Raw genomic sequence first — 17,196 nt, 5'->3', positions numbered from 1 at the left:
AGTGATGACGCGTGTGACACGATACACACTCTTTTTAATTATTAGTTATTTGACATTTTTTTTCTCACTTTATGTTACTTGGTGCCATATATGGTGGTGTTCATGGATCTGTGCAATGAGAATCGAATTGTGATGAGATCATGATAATAAGACCGATTCACCTTTAAACACAGACTCTAAATAATCTCGGTTATAACTTACTCAAGAGGGACATTGAGATAACATGACAGAATGATATAGTATAATCGTCCATATGATGGAGGCGATCGATCTCATAGCTACTCATGTGGGGACACTATGGATACAATGCAGGTGTTCATTGGATAATGAGTTCACTTATCGATGAATATTAGATGGATGAGGAATTATAGATACACGATAATTGAGGGCAGACAGGTCCAATGGATGTATTCCCCTATATCGTTTGGGGACTACGACGTAATGGCCTAGTACGTTTGTAGTCGATGAGTCGAGTGAATTATTATAAGAGATAATAATTCACTAAATCAAAAGAAGTTTTGACATGTATGACTCACGGCTAGCTCAATATTAAGCCTAGAGAGTCTCACACATATGGTAGGTATTGCGACAAGTAGAGGTTTGAATATGAGATATCTGTTGGATTACCGCTAGAGAGGAGGACAATTGACAAGGATATACGATCTTCTCGTTGGAGCGTTTATTGAGAGGATTGACGAGTGTCCGTTCGTTGGAGCGTTCATTAAGAGGATTGGTGAGTGGACGTTCATGCCACATTAGGCCTCCTTCTAGCACTAGAATATTAAGGTAAATCATTACCGACATCCGAGTCAACCTGACATGATCCAAACCCGAAGGCGTAGGTACCTCTAGTTCTTGAGTGGCTCCGAGATGGCTCTAAGGTGGGGGGGCGAGCTTTCTAGGCATCGTTTGCACTAAGACTGATGTCGGGAGAAGTTTCTTGACCTAGCTCCTTCGATGTTTAAGTTAGTATGAGGTCCGCTCTAAGATATGAGTTTTTCTTGAAAAGAGACTCCCTTGGCATGACATTGGAGGTTAGTTTATATACCTAGTTTATAGAGGGGATAACCTGTAACTATTTTAATATCGTTCTTTGATATTTTGTCCATATGGGCGATAAGAGGTAGATAGGGTTGAACCGTCTCCCTTAGATTGTTATCCATGAGGCGAATAATGGGAGGATAAATGAGATAGTTTTTTCTACGCTAACTTTCATATGCGATACGTGTCAAATAATAATTGGTCGCTAACTTTCTCTATCAATATTCTTATTATCTTAATATGTCATGATATTAAAACGATAATAGTTTCAACTTAAGTTTCTTAAAATTAGTGATTTGTTGTATGGGACCGATAAGAAAAACTTGATTGGATAAACAAATCAATATCTCAAGAGCTAAAACTAAAGTCGGAATTGAAGGCACATATCATGATATGATTAATGCTCCACCACAGCGGTCAAAAATCATTTCACTTTCTCTATCTAACCCTTAGCTTACTCAATTGGTTCTATCGACACAATATGGAAGCGTATAATGGGACGAAGAAGATTGGGCATCAAGATAATGATATCGAATCATTAAAAGTCAAATCAAATTGGACAATACATCATAATCAAAGTGAATCAAAGATCGTTACAACAACCAATGAGAGGAAAACGACAAAATACCTAATTATACAACTAATTTAGCTTAAACTTTTAATATAATAAAATCTAATCATGACGTGTTCTTTTTCTTCGATACGATTGAATCAACAAGTGTTATTAATCTCCAATACGACCAAATCCGACCCTCAATTATTCTCGATCTCCGATGTGGTAAAACTAGAAGAAAAGTAAGATACAAGACTAACCCAATGTTGATGATGGAAGTTGTGATGGCTCTTAACATAATACAAATATTCCCTCCAATGGTATGTTTTATGAGCATTTTTTTCTCCAAAGAAAATAAATTATATATTATTACCAACATCTCCTCCCTCAAGTGAACATGAATCTTTTCATAAAAATAAATCCAATAAATGATTTGGGAAGATTAGACGTATAATTGAGCAGGTAAAATTCCAAAGAGTCAATATTTCTCACGTCTCATGAAGATTTGAAATAGTCAATCTCGATCCCCAGAAATCAATTTGTGATGGCATATCCGTCTTCAATTCTTATTCGTCAGTCCGAATGGCTTGCCCAACAAGAAAAAGCGTTTCCATGAGAGGCCAGGTTTGACTCATCGCTGGTGGGGCCCCACATGGGACCCGGTTCTCGGTTCGTACTGTGTCCAATCAGAGGCCAGGTTTTCTCCTGAAAGTATTTTCCAAAGCCATGTTTCTTTTCCCACCCGTCTTTCCCAAAATGTTTCGGATACGAGTTCTTACGTACCCGCTCGGATACCATGAATGTGATTGGTGGAAAACCGAGAATGTGATGAGGCCGCCCATGGGCCCATGTGGCCACCAATTGCCTCGCCTCCCAAGTTCGGTAGTTGAGTGAGGAAACTAATGTGGTCGTCGTGCTTCCGCAGTTTCAAACAAAGTCGGTAATTGGTGGTCTCCGTCAACGTTGGGAACAAGTAGATCAATATAAGGGCACGAGGCGGTAGATGGAGAGGGAAGGGGTTGTGGTAGCATGAGCAGGGGGGCCGTGGCGGTAGCGAGAATGGCTGAGGAGATCGGCAGGACCGCCTCGGCGGAGTCTTCTTCGTCCACGACGGCATGGAGAAGGTGGGCGTGGCCGACGGTGCTCCGGTGGATCCCGACTTCCACCGACCGCATCATCGCCGCCGAGAAGCGGCTTCTGTCTCTTGTGAAGTGAGTCCTCTTTGGCTCCCCGTTTTCCTTTCTTTGGGTAGAAGAAATCCCTGGCCCTAACCTTTTTTTTTCTCCTGCTAAAACGATCCCTCCCGCCCGCCGCCCCTTCTCTTTCTCTTTTTTGGGTCCGAGGTTGTAATGTTTTGCCTATTTGTCAATTGCTTTCCGTTTTTGACCATACAACAATTTATGATCTGAATTAGTCCATGCGATAGATTAGTGTCTCTTTGCATTAATATCCTCGGCAATTACGACTTGCAATTTTTGAAGCGATCCTCAAATTTTGATCTTTAGGCTATATAGTATTGACCTTTTGTGTAATTTTGCTTTCTGATGCACAGTGTTGGTCACAGTTGGATAATAAATGGAACTTTTTTGCTTGTTTATTCTTCTGGTCGGTGATTGTTTGAACCAAACTATTTTATATGTGAAAGACTATGCTTGTCTTTGGAAATTGAACCGGATGATTGATCAGACTGAGTAACGATTACTTGCAAGTAAGGCGTAAAAGTTTGGAATATTTTATTCAAGGTAAAAATAGAGAACAAATGACACACTCAGAATGAATGGTTTGGTTCCATCTGGTGATGCCTCTGATACAGGTTGTTGCAATTCTTTACTAACAAGAGAACCACGTATTCAACTTGCAATTAGCGAAGGATATACTTACACCATGGTCTAAGAGTAAGACTATATATACCCTATTACACTACTATGGGTATGCGGGTCAGAAAGAAGTGCCCATGTAAATCATTATGGTCGGCATAAGCATGAATTACTTTTTAACTGTTGCATATCCCCATTTGAGTCAATGGCAGACCGTGTGCGGTTGCTTATTGCATGGTTTCTTATGCCACCTTCAAATTGGTACTTTACATTACAAGAGATTACTAACATACCACTACAATGTTCTAGTGCCTACGTTAAGTTACTCCACTCCTTATGCTGATATGTTTTGCTGACACATAATGTACCAGTGTGGGGGCATGTTGCAAATATGAAAATTATGGTTCCTGCTACTTATGTCCCAACAATTTGGAATTATCTATATGAATTTTTTGCCCCATTGTGCTTTAGGAAGGGTGATAATCCTTCTTGTTAAACTATAAGAGCTATGATAGTCCTAGTTAAACTAAGAGCTACCAGTTTTAATAAAGTATTCTTTGGTCTTAATCTACCTTTCTAGCGCACTGGTCTGAATCAAGTCACCTCGTCTAACTAGGGCACCTTAAGGTCCCCTTTGAGTATTTTGATATTATCTTAAATGATTTACCCTCATTTTACTGTCTATTCAAGGTACACATTCTTGTTCATGAAAACAATTCGTATTTTATCTTTTTCTGGGAATCCCGTACTTCCTAATATTAATTTAAGTTTAGAATTAATCTCAAGTAATCTCTTATCAACCAAAATAATATGCAGATGACATATACCAATGATGTCTATGTTGAATGTATATAGAAAGTTCTCTCTTCATCAATATAAAAATATAAGATTTAGAGTTGATCCTTGGTATAACTCTGTGGATATAGCAGACTCACTATACCTAGCTCTAGTGACAATAGCATGCGTACCTTGATCAAAGTCTACTGCAACAAATATTTGAGAACCCTACATAGGCTATTTTAAGTTGATGAAAGCTATATCCAAGGTATGTTTCATTACCTTTGTTCCTCTATGATTCGAACAACTTTGGATCTCTCTCTTGTTTTTGTATGGTATGCAGAAGAGCTTCTCTTTCATTTATCACACAACCTTTCAATTCTCAAAATTTTGCTGCATGAACTATTCATTCAAACTCTCTTTTTATATCCTAAACTCAAAAAATGAACAGAGTTACCATTAGTTGCCAAAATTTCCATTTTCTTCATCTTTAAAGTTCCCTTTACCTCATTTACGTATTTTGTGTACAAATTTTTGCTGACTAAACTTGCCATTATTTTCTCTCTAAAGCTGTCGTATATAGAATGTTTAAAATTTTATAAAAATAATTCCTTTATTTTTTCTTGATCTTCATTTCATAATAAGCACTCTGTAATTTTCTTCCTTTACACATGTAATGTTGCTGAAGTCTTAAATCGTCCTTTCTCTAGTATTGATAGTTTGACATCCTTAGGACCTATTTTTCAACAAAAAACAATCATAAGTCTTGTATCTTGTCATACTTTATATTTTTTAGCCTCAGTTTTACCAATCTACAAACCATATTCTTCTGAAATGATTTGAATTGTTAGAAGAGCAGTCCTAATAGCCATATAATATCATTGGTTTAACCAGCTTTCCTGTTTTAATGCAGTCTAAATTTTGATAACGGGACTTGAAAAGAAATATCTTCAAGGCAACCAATTATTGGCATTTAACACTTTAGACATCTGAAATGGCAAGTTTATAGTTACTATCTTGCATATTATTGATCCATTGATATGGGTGCTATCCATAATTGCAAGGGTGACAAGTTTTTGGGGATAATTCTAAAATAAGCTGACTAGAATCTATGTAGTCTTTTTATATAGCTTTGTAGAGTTCCTGCATGAGTTGTTATTCTTCTACATTTAATTTTTTAATATCAGTTTATTACACATGAAATTCTTTGCCTGTTGCAGGACAGGGTATGAGCAAGAGCAGGTCAATATTGGGCCTGGACCACCGGGATCAAAAGTTAGGTGGTTCAGATCTTCTAGCGATGAGCCAAGGTTTATTAATACAGTTACATTTGATAGCAAGGAGAATGCTCCCACCCTTGTCATGGTACATGGATATGGTGCTTCTCAAGGATTCTTCTTCAGAAACTTTGATGCTCTTGCTACTCATTTTCGAGTGATCGCCATTGATCAACTTGGGTAATCTGTACTGTTGTTTATCACAACTAATTTAAAGTAGATTGTCTGTGTTATTTCTTTTATTTGATACTTCTACTTTTGAGAAATGTTTGTTTTCTCCTTAGTAGAAATTGTAACAGTTTTTGCCAGATTATGGTTTAAAAATTTAAATGTTCAAGACTATCAATACTTGATGTATCCTAAATGTCAAAAGTTCTCCTTGTGAAAAAGTATATTACTTAGATAGCATAAAAGTAGACATTCCTCAAATTTGGGACACTAGCTCTTATTACCCATTCCCCTGGGCTATATTTTCTAGGTCATGTTTAGGTACTGTTTCTTTCCTTAAGTGAAAAATTTAAGCCTTTTGTCAATATAGATTCTTGTTGCTTCTATTCTGAAATGTCTGGTTTTATAAATCCTCCACCTAACAATCTTTATAAACCTTTTGCAATGGAGTCATTTTGTCTCAGAAGCTATTTCTTACTCTTTCTCTTGTTTGTCTGACTATCTTAGTATCTTTATCTTAGAAAATACTTACTTTTTAGGCATCTTTCTATAAAAAATGTTGACTTTTAATTGTATCCTTAATTTTCCATTGTTGTAATTGTGATTTTACTAAGAATTGAAATATCGTACCATACCAAAGTTTCGAGATTCGCTTGGTACAGTACGATATTGTATAACGAGTGGTATACCGCTCAGTGTGTGTGTGTGTGTGTATAAAATAAAAAAAAGAAAATTTCGGCGACATCGCTTCGGCGACGTTGCCTCTCTTCTCTCCCATGAGAGGCAACGTCGCATGTGTGTGTGTGTGTGTGTGTAAAATAAAAAAAGAAATTTTCGGCGACATCACTTCGGCGACGTTGCCTCTCTTCTCCCCCATGCGAGGCAATGTCGCATGTGTGTGTGTGTGTGTGCGCGACGCTTCCTCGACGACATCGCCTCTCTTCTCCCCACGTGGGGCGACGTCACCTCGTTTTTCTGCAACGAGGCGACATCGCCCAACGTGTGGAGAAGAGAGGCGACATCTACGTCGCAGATTTATATATATTATATATATAAAAATAAATAAATACCCGAGCGGTTTTATTCGAAATTGAAGACCTTGGATTTTGCAATCACTCCTTAATGCTATGTCACTATTGCATTAGCATTTCCAATACTTGTACAGCCCAACATAATAATGGATTGTTTGTTGCCTCTAGAAAGACTAGATTGAAGAGAATGTTGGATGGGTTGTAGTGCATCTTTATGATTCCTTTTCTTTTAGGCTTTGTTAAAATTATAAGGAGAAATGCCACTTGTATTGGTAGGTACGAGCTGACATTTATTGTTTCAATAATCAATAGGGTTGTGGACTGGGTGATTTTACGTGGTTCGATCTGCGTGAGTTATAAGCAGATTGATACTGAATTGTATTAATGTGCAATGTACACTAATTTTTGGATGTTTAGTGGATTTTCTTTTGTCTCTTAAACAGAATCTTTACTGAAAGTTTAGCTCCATGGAACTATCTTTGCTTATATCATGTATTATCCTTTTTGTTGCAAGATATGTGTGCTAATCTTTTGTTGTTTTCATTTCTCTTTTTGGGTTTTTCTACAAAATATTTATGGTGCATGTCAATATCATATATAATTAACCTTCCTTTGCAGCTGGGGTGGATCAAGTCGACCTGACTTTACATGTAAAAGCACAGAAGGTTGGTGAAAGCCTTTTAAATAATCATTTCTGCTATAATGAATCTAGTAACTTTCTTTTGTTTGTTGCACTTGATTAGGGAAATTTGAACAGGTTGATTGAAGTAAAGTTAAAAATGTTTAGCAATAAATCACAGTTGGTTGATCAAATGTTATTTTAGAAGTATTAATCTGAATAACTTTAACTCTTGAAGGTCTCGTGTCACAAACTCATTATGTTATTTTTGCAGAAAAGTGTGATCGTTAATTTGTTTTTAATGAAAATTTGCATGTTTTGCATCAATCATCTTCCATGATTCTCTAGAAGAGTGGACATTCAACCTTCTGTAGTCTTGACTTAGACTTATTCTCTTTTAATTTCACAGAATACCTGCACCTCTTGGACCTTACTCATAATAGTCTCATTAGCAATTTGAGAGATTGTATCAACTAACAGTGGGACTTGATGGTTTAATTAATTGTAATAGATCAACTTTGTTGATTTCTTTTTCTTCTTCTAGTAGTTGTAGATATTCTTTATAACCTATTCAATTTCTTTTTTGCTTGGGCCCCTACCAGTTTTTTTTGCATTCTAGAAAACTTTTGTTTGACAATAAATTAAATTTTGGGTTATCAGTCCATAAGTTTTAGTGAGTTTATGAATGGATTGTTGTAAAAAGTTTGTCTTCTCTTTTTACTTATAATTATTTGAAGTCTCTCTAATGTTTCATCACCACTTCCAACTTTTCAGAAACTGAGACATGGTTCATAGATTCTTTTGAGGAATGGCGTAAAGCCAAAAATCTCAACAAGTTTATTTTGCTTGGACATTCTTTTGGAGGATATGTTGCAGCAAAATATGCTCTGAAGGTAATTTTTCTTTAAATTGACCTGATCTTCTTTTCAGATTCTCTTTCATACAGACCATTTTATTTGCTCTGTGTACAGCATCCTGAACATGTGCAACACCTGATTTTGGTTGGTCCTGCTGGTTTCTCATCAGAGACGGAACATAAATCAGAATGGCTGACTAAGTTCAGAGCAACATGGAAAGGGGTTATTCTGAATCATCTTTGGGAATCAAATGTGACTCCTCAAAAAGTTATCCGGTATAGTTTCTAACTTTCTATTTGCAATGGTGATATGTTGTTCTTGTGCAACAAAGTCTTTTAAGCTTTTGTATCCCCTATTCCTTGCATTTTTTGGTCCTTTAAAGTCAACAGGAGTACATTTGCTTTTTCAAACCATAGTGTTTTTATGGCATTTGCATTTCCAGCGCATTTTTTTATTCATTGTGTAGTATATAATTAATATTTTACTGGTGTTCTTATTATAATTTCTTTTCTGTTACAAACATGGGAAATACTTTGAATTATACTGGTTTGCGATTTTGCATATATGTATATAGAAGGATTCTTTGCTGTGACCTAAATTCATGAATTTGTGGTCACATAAGATGATTGATGGCCACAGTTATGGTAGATAATAAGTCGCACCTGTATAGATTTTCTTAGACATGATATTGTTTTGAAAAATGATTCCTCAAGCATTGGTGACACTATGGTTCATGTTCTAATTTTCAAAATTAAAGGATTTGCCAGTTTTGTCTCTTTTAGCCTCTGGAAATTTGCGCTGATAATATTGGACTTTCGTGACAATTGATGACTGACAACTGGTTCAATCATCAAAGCGTACTTCATCTTTGTGTGATCTTTATGGTGGCCATTTCTTCTACATTTTGTTGCACTCCTTTGATTATAAAGATTTGCCTCTAACTATACCTTACAGTTTCTTCAGTTTTTAGGAGCAAGTTAACCACACCAAGTTTTCAGTACATCAACTTTCATTTCTATAAGCTACCTGTCTTAGTTTGTGTTAGAATGGTAAGTGTTATTTAAGAGGAGGTGAGGATATTTTTTGTGGTTAATCCTTGTATAGGATGTTTATTGAGGTAGTCTTTAGAAGTTTTAGGATGTAGGTCGTTTTCTCACTTATTTGGTTCTACTTGCTGTTTTTTCCTATTTGATTGTTCTTTTTTTCTATTATATGATTGTTTCTCTGTTGTACTGATGCCATAGGAAACCTGTTGCTATTTGTTTGTTGACATCACTGTGTTCTTTGTTAGCCTGAAGGGAGTTGATTTTTTATCCTTAGATGTATTGCCATCATGACAAGTAAAATTCATTTTTCTTTGTTTTAATCATCACTATTAGTTTGATAAGTGGCTATTATTACTGCATGAGTCATCTATATATTGTTATTTGAATCTTTTCTGGAAGTTCATTATTGTAAATTACTATTGCATCTATCAGGCAAATAGTCAGATTACTAGAACCATGAGATGCATAAGGATGTTCCATGAGTAGTCAAGTATAACCATCAAATAATTTCACATGTCAACATTTTTGTCACTGTCAAACAGAGGGCTAGGTCCTTGGGGCCCAGATCTGGTGCGGAGATATACAAGTGCAAGATTTGGTTCATATTCAACTGGTGATATGCTGACTGAAGAGGAGTCTAGATTGTTAACAGGTATTTAGGTGCTAATTCAAAAGCTAAGTTATCCTCAATTTTGATGTTTCCTTGCGCTAGCCAGGTTCAAATAATCTTCTTTTGTTCTTGAAGATTATGTATACCATACGTTAGCTGCCAAGGCAAGTGGTGAATTGTGCTTGAAGTACATATTTTCCTTTGGGGCATTTGCACGGAAGCCTCTTTTGCAAAGGTTAGTGTTGGATGCTTAATTCTACTAAATCAGATAGCAAAGTTGCTTCAAACATTTTAAGAATGTGAGCACTGTTAAACTTCTATTGCCCATATGGTATTTACATTTTTTTATTGTAAAAATTATCTTATGTTTATTTTTTATTTGAATTATCGCAAGTCTTTATTTTCTTTTAGAAATTTTCAGAATAGTTGGAGATTGAAAAAGGATAAAAGCCTTTTGAACAAGAGTTGACCCAAGTGCTCTTTGGTACAGTTCCCACCCATGTTTTTCTGGATAAGATCAACCTATATGAGATGTTGGAAATCATCTCAGGCAGTAATTTTATTGGTCGATTACATTTTAGATTTTTCTCCATAGCTCTTGACCATCTAAGTGTTCCATTATTCTGGATGGCCATTTTTGCAATCTGTTTCTCGTTGGCTGTTGGATATGCACTCAGCACGAATAGAAGATTTGGCAAGAAATCTCTTTCTATGGATGCTTTGTTATATTCATATGGGACTGCTGGGTTTCCTACAAAGTGGTTTGTACAACAAAATCATAGATGCATGAGGCTTCCATCAATGTGGGCTCCGAGAAAGATCAATATACATAGATGGAATATTTCTGAAACTTGATCTCTAGGATCACAAATGAGCAACCTTCCCAACCTTAAATGGGAGGTAAAGGGTGGTCAGACTGGGACTACTAGGTTTCGTACAAAGTGGTTTGTATAACAAAATCATGGGTGCATGATGCTTCCGCTAATGTGGGGTTTGGGAGAGATCAATATATGCAGATAGACTATTTCTAAAACTTGAACCCTGGTCTCTTAGATCGCAAGTGAGCAATCTTCCTGACCATAAATGGGAAGGTAACAAGAGGTCTCAGGGGTTAGGAGGTGCTAGGAGGTGCTAGTTGACATATTGTTTTTTTAACTCCTGGAACTAGATTTGCTAGATATACTCAATCTACAAGGTAGATATTCCTTCTGGTTAAGTGATTACTTTGTGAGGAATTAGTAGACAAAAGAAACTTTGGTTATTGGATCATTAAATTGCACACTGAACGACTTCTAATGTGCATGTTATTATTGAATGCAGTGCCTCTGAATGGAAAATCCCTACTACCTTCGTGTATGGTTATCAAGATTGGATGAATTATCAAGGGGCACAGCAAGCACGGAAGGATATGAAAGTTCATTGTGAAATTATAAGGGTTCCACAGGTCTCTCTTTCTCTCCCTATACGTATCTTGGTTTTCTTTTTCTCTCACACAGATGATTCTCAAATAATAGTGGCTCATGAAATGCAGGCAGGACATTTTGTATTCATAGATAATCCAGCTGGTTTCCACTCAGCAGTCCTCTATGCTTGCCGCAGAATTCTTTCCCCAGATCATGCAGAGACCCAATCACTACCAGAAGGCTTGACAAGTGCATAGCTTGCTGCATGTGCATGAGCTTTGGGTTCAATGGTATGCATTTACCCATTTGCTCACTCAGTCATACAAGAACTGGTGAATAACATTCTTTTTATACAACGACTACCGGAAGGCTTGTTTATCGAGTTGATGCTGCTGCTGCTGCTACTTCTGTCAAATAAAGTTAGTAATCGTTTAAGATAATTCAATTTAGTGGCTGAGATTATTTGCTTGTGACTTGCCGAGTCTGTACTCAAAGTAGTTGTGTTCATCAAATATTCATCAAGAACATGAACTAAACACTGCTAAAAAGGACAAATGTACACCAGGAGATTATGAGGGACTAAAACAGGATGTACTTTGTACCTGGTGGATTCTCCAATCAATAATGAACTCATAATCCAATGTAGAGATTATGAGGGAGGTGGAGCCCCGATGGGAGAAATAGAGTTAGCGTGGGCAGAGAAGTGAATATTAGGTTCTTGATTAACCCATTATGCTTAATCATGGTTATATAGCGTTTCTTGATTTGTTTTATAGTCGAGGTCAGACTCGATGGCATTGTTTCTTTCTCCGTCTTGTTCGATGTATCTTATTGCCTATGCAAAATATATTCATGAGCACGAGAACACCCTACATCTAGAAGTAGCATAATTAACGTTGGGTATGTTGGTTTAGAGAAACGAGTCTTTCTTCCTCAATATTTAAGCCAATCTATTAAGATTCTAATACTTGATACAAAAAATATTGATAAAAATGGATCAAAATGTAAAAAAGCACGTCGAACATTGTAAACTTTTTATCATATTTCAAAAAAATAATTAGTAAACCTTTTGGAACTTCTAATAGACAATAATATGAGACGTATTTAAAGTTTTGTTATACACCCATTCAATGGCAGACCCAAACGTAATACGCGGCGCGCTCAATTGGCTCGGTTGGGTATTATCGTAATTAACACTTCTTGAATACGCGATGGTGTCTCATTCTTATCCATTCGTCCCTCCCTCCCTCGCCGGCCGCTTCAAGTTGTCATCAGTAGGGCAGCGATAACAACAAGCGGAGAGCAGGGACGGGATCGTCGTCCTTGTCGGCGGCTGCAGCAGCTAGAAATGGCGGAGGCGATCTCACTGAGTAGCGGGTACCGGTTGCCCATCATCGGTCTCGGAGTGTGGCGGATGGAGCCCAAATCCATCCGAGATCTCATCCTCTCCGCCATCTCCATCGGCTACCGCCACTTCGATTGTGCGGGTAATGCCTTCTCGTTCTCTTCCCACAGGCGGATCCCTGTGTTTTTGATATCGTGATGATGATCCCGTCTCTAGCTCTTGGCGCCGGGTTCTGCTATGTTTTTTGGCGGTCTTCGATTCCTACCTTATCCTGGCTATAAGCGCAGGCACCCTTTTCCCAGTCATGGGCTTACTGGGATACCAAGATGATTCCTAACTAACATGCACTCTGTGCAGCTGATTACCAGAATGAAGCTGAGGTTGGCGAAGCGCTTGCGGAAGCTTTTCGTACAGGGCTTGTCAAAAGAGAAGACGTTTTCATCACCACCAAGGTCGATAAATCATTAATTGAATGCGTAGCTTCTCGGTGCAGTGCGGTATTTCATTTATCTCTTCTCTTTTCTATCTGTTGTTTATGATAGCTCTGGAATTCGGATCATGGGCATGTCCTCGAGGCCTGCAAGGACAGCTTGAAGAAACTCCAGTTAGACTATCTTGATCTCTACCTTGTTCACTTTCCGGTGGCTACGAGACATACTGGTAAGTTCCTCATGTCAGAGTAATACTTTTCTAACACTAGCATGTTGAGACCTACTTTAACAGAATATAGTCATAAATGTGTATAGGGGTTGGAACAACTGCTAGTGCTCTTGGTGAAGATGGTGTGCTAGACATAGACACAACCATATCACTTGAGACCACTTGGCATGCAATGGAAGATCTTGTTTCCATGGGACTGGTTCGGAGCATCGGAATCAGGTGAAGAGATAGCATTTCTTCTCTTTTATTTGTATTGATTTTTGTACTTCATTTACGAATGCTGGTTCTTTTAGCAATGCAGCAATATGTGTTTTTTTTTGTTGATATACAACTTGTAAGATCTTTTGACATATACAATTATCGATGACAAGAAGCATGAAGCATGAAATTATAAGAATAGGCCAGATTAAATAACTTTTATGCATCAATTTTTGACATATTAGTTAGATTATGTTTGAGGCGGGTTTGAGACTGGCCTTTTGTCTCATTCCTGGTAGGAATTTGTGTCTGAACTTTCAATTGATATTGAAAAAGAATACCAAATTGAAGGATCGAAGCCTCCCAAAGAGCAAGAGGAGGCTAATCTAACTAACCATGTAGACCTTCGAAGACATATGGATGAGTCCTAGAGATGTCAACTCCAACCCTCTATGTGCCTGAATGACCATATGGAAGTAACAACAAAAGCAAGCTCCTTCAGAAAATGCATCAGATCAAGGATTGCAATTATCGAGCCAACTTTAACAATTTTGCGATGTTTGTCAAAACCGTTGCCTAAAGGATGTGTACTTTAGCAATTTGAACTTTTAGGTCCATTGCTAGGGTCAACACAAGGCTCTAACATTGCTGGCCAATTGACGAAGATTAAGGATAAAAAATCTTGATCCCAATATTACACGATCGAACTCACCTTTGAATCACCTTAAAAGCATCTTGATCAGGAGTTTCATTATGCTTATTCTAATCTCTAACCATCGTAGTTGAACCAACTTGAAGATACACGAGGGGCCACTTTAGTGAAGAAGTGGATTCATGATTCCTTTGTCATTCCAAAAGTATTATCTCCAGGTTAAAACACATGTCAAGACTAGTTGAGTAACAGCCATCCTTCTTGCTGATGGGGGCTTGTAGATCTAAATCTAATCAGTCTAAGACAATATATGTATTTTTGTTATATGGTCTCTAAAGTCCTATTCAGAATCAAAAGTGAGTTGTGAAGTTTTAATATAGGTGTAGGACAGATTATGCTTTTTCTTATAATCAGAGTCAGTTTAAGAACTAGAGTTTGATAATAGAGAATTTTATGGGAAAGTGTGATTAACTTTCCATTTAAGCCTGTGAAGTTTAAGTTTGTTTAGAAGTAGGAGAAGGGATAATAGTCTATAAAGTAAGGTATTTTAAGTCCTAATTAAGATAATCAATGGAGACCCTCTATAGGTCTTCTCTTCTGTCTCTTCTTTCTTTTTTGTATGTCATTTCTCTCTTTATCTTTTATCTAACCTTTTCCCTCCACAAATATATCATAAAGTATACTTTTTTCCCCTTGAAGCATGAAGAAAAATGTGTACTTCGATTGTTTTTGTTGTATTCATATTTCATATGTATTGGATGCTATCTTTGTCAGGGTCTAGCATATAAATGTCAAGCTTTATCATATATGGGATACGTATAGTAAATGTTCTTGATTGTTGTGTCCTACCGTACTGTATTCTATTTTTTCAGGTTTTGACATATTAGTGTATCAGTATTTTGTCGTACCAGAATCCTATGTTTGTGTTCATTCTTTATAGATGTCCTAAAGAATTCAACACCTACCATGGTCCATGCCAATGAACAAAGGTGGTTTTGGTATCACAAACCCAGCACTATTTCTCCCAACAACTTTATTCACTGCAACATAACACAGTTAGATCAACTTTACGTGCCTTAATATGAGCCAACTTCCAACATGATGTTACAGAACATGTATATTCATGAATTGTTAATGATGCATTTTTCTAATTTTCTAGGCTTCTATGATATATAAAATATGTGGCCCTGATTAGGCTGCTACCTGTGTGCAGCAACTATGATATCTTTCTTACTAGGGACTGCTTGGCATACTCCAAAATCAAGCCATCGGTGAACCAAATTGAGACTCACCCATATTTCCAACGTGAATCTCTTGTCAAATTTTGCCAGAAGCATGGAATCTGTGTAACTGCACATACTCCTATAGGTGGTGCTGCTGCTAATGCTGAATGGTTTGGTACCATTTCCTGTCTCGATGATTCAGTCATCAAGGTGAAGCATCTTTCCTTGTTCATGTTGACATTATTATTCTCTTCGGATAATTATTTATCATCCCTAGGAATGGAGAATTGATCTTTCTAGTTTATCTAAGCATTGAAATTCTCTTAAATAATTTTTGTATTTTTTTCTTGGGTATGAGTAACATGATCTTTCTCTACTATTGGATTTGTCAGACCTTGGCTGAGAAATATAACAAGACAGCAGCGCAGGTCATTCTCAGGTGGGGCGTCCAGAGAAACACTGTTGTTATACCAAAGACCTCAAAGATTGATAGGCTGCATGAGAATTTGAAGTTGTTTGATTTCGTCATATCAGATGAGGACATGGAGAAGATCAAGGGTATTGACAGGAAGTACAGAACTAACCAGCCCGCCAAATTTTGGGGCATTGATCTCTATGCATAGGTCCAACGATTGTAACTGCTTGCTGGAGATGACTTCCACCTTGGTCTTCCAAACAGTAGAATAAAATGTGGTGTACCCATTTGAATGATGCCGTTTCTCACAAATTACTAGAAACTTGAAAATCTCTTGTTTGGCGTTTGCACAATATGAAAGGCTCTTTTTCAGGTATCAAGGCATTTCATGTAGTTAAGCATTTTGTGTGTTTAAGTCTTAAATTGCAGATACTACCTGATTTATGAGAAAGGTAGGAGAGCCCTTTTGCATTTGGGACTTGACATTATTTGGGTGATTTAGACTAAGTTGTTCGTAATGTTCAATGCTGCAAGGAGTATGTTTGTGTCTCCCAAAAAGAATGTTTCTTTTTGGATCAAAACAGCTTGGCTTTATATACACCACTTAAGTGTTACCTAAAGCAATTACATATAGTTTCAGGCAAATTATATATTATTTTTTATAATTAACCTCTTTAGTATCCTAGTATTTAGATTTTAAAAAAAAATTATTAAAATTTCTATAATTATGAAAGTGAAATATATAATTTTTATATATCATGATTTTATCCATGAAAAATATATTACGTATAGGAATGACATGAAAATGATTAATAAAAAATTAATTTTAATATTTTAGTTATGTTTTTTTTTGTATGTCTTAATTAAAAGTTAAAACACGTGATTCTATCTCCCGCAACACTTTCTTTATCATATGCATCGGTGTGGCCATCGTTTTTTTTCTCTTTCTCCTCTCTCTTTGTCTCATCTCTTGTCGTTGTTCTCTTTCTTTCTCCTTTTCCCTCGCAAGAAGCCGTTGAAGTCTAGCATTTGCTTTGATGCAGCCATAATCATCGTCCTCTTCCTTCTCTTCCATAATCTCCCACTGCGAATCTCCCTTCTTTTCTTCCTCCTCCCCTCGCAAGAGTCTGTGTCATTTACGTTGGTGTGGCCATCGTCCTCCTCTTCTCTCTCCTTTTGCCTCACCTCACGTTGTTGCTCTTCCTCCTATTCTTGCAAAAAGCCATAGTAGTCCCTCAAACTCCATCTCCAAGATTTCACCTCGTTTGTCTCCAAGGACATTCACGATAACCACCACCATCATCATCAACTCGCTACTGTTGCCACGATAATCGCCCCCACCTCAGGCATTGATGTTTAGATCGACACCGATAAGGTCGACCACTACATCGTTCTTGTTGACCATCACCCACGGCTCTCGACGACATCGTCGTCCGCCACTACAACGACAATTAACTAAGAAATTTAATTAAAAAATAATAAAATATTAAAAATATTAAAATTA

The 17,196-nt window shown here is 37.0% G+C and overlaps 2 protein-coding genes across 2 annotated transcripts; both read left to right on the top strand.

Moving 5' to 3' along the window:
* Positions 1-2,588: 2,588 nt before the first annotated feature.
* Positions 2,589-11,972, top strand: LOC135593723 (probable 1-acylglycerol-3-phosphate O-acyltransferase). Its single transcript, XM_065083974.1, has 9 exons — positions 2,589-2,805; positions 5,409-5,645; positions 7,283-7,329; positions 8,058-8,176; positions 8,255-8,415; positions 9,729-9,838; positions 9,932-10,031; positions 11,117-11,240; positions 11,328-11,972. Exons 1-9 carry the CDS (start codon positions 2,624-2,626, stop codon positions 11,454-11,456), a joined length of 1,209 nt encoding a protein of 402 aa, XP_064940046.1. The 5' UTR covers positions 2,589-2,623; the 3' UTR covers positions 11,457-11,972.
* Positions 11,973-12,426: 454 nt separating this feature from the next.
* On the top strand, positions 12,427-16,068 carry LOC135593724 (NADP-dependent D-sorbitol-6-phosphate dehydrogenase-like). The gene is made up of 6 exons (XM_065083975.1): positions 12,427-12,686; positions 12,902-12,996; positions 13,087-13,204; positions 13,291-13,423; positions 15,268-15,487; positions 15,670-16,068. The coding sequence occupies exons 1-6, from the start codon at positions 12,548-12,550 to the stop codon at positions 15,898-15,900; spliced, it is 936 nt and encodes a 311-aa protein (XP_064940047.1). The 5' UTR covers positions 12,427-12,547; the 3' UTR covers positions 15,901-16,068.
* The last annotated feature ends 1,128 nt before the right edge of the window (positions 16,069-17,196 follow it).

This window comes from Musa acuminata, chromosome BXJ1-9 (genome assembly GCF_036884655.1).
Source record: "Musa acuminata AAA Group cultivar baxijiao chromosome BXJ1-9, Cavendish_Baxijiao_AAA, whole genome shotgun sequence".
Classification (NCBI taxonomy): domain Eukaryota; kingdom Viridiplantae; phylum Streptophyta; class Magnoliopsida; order Zingiberales; family Musaceae; genus Musa; species Musa acuminata.
The sequence above is the reverse complement of the archived record's forward strand: the minus strand, read 5'-3'. Positions and strand labels throughout refer to the sequence as shown.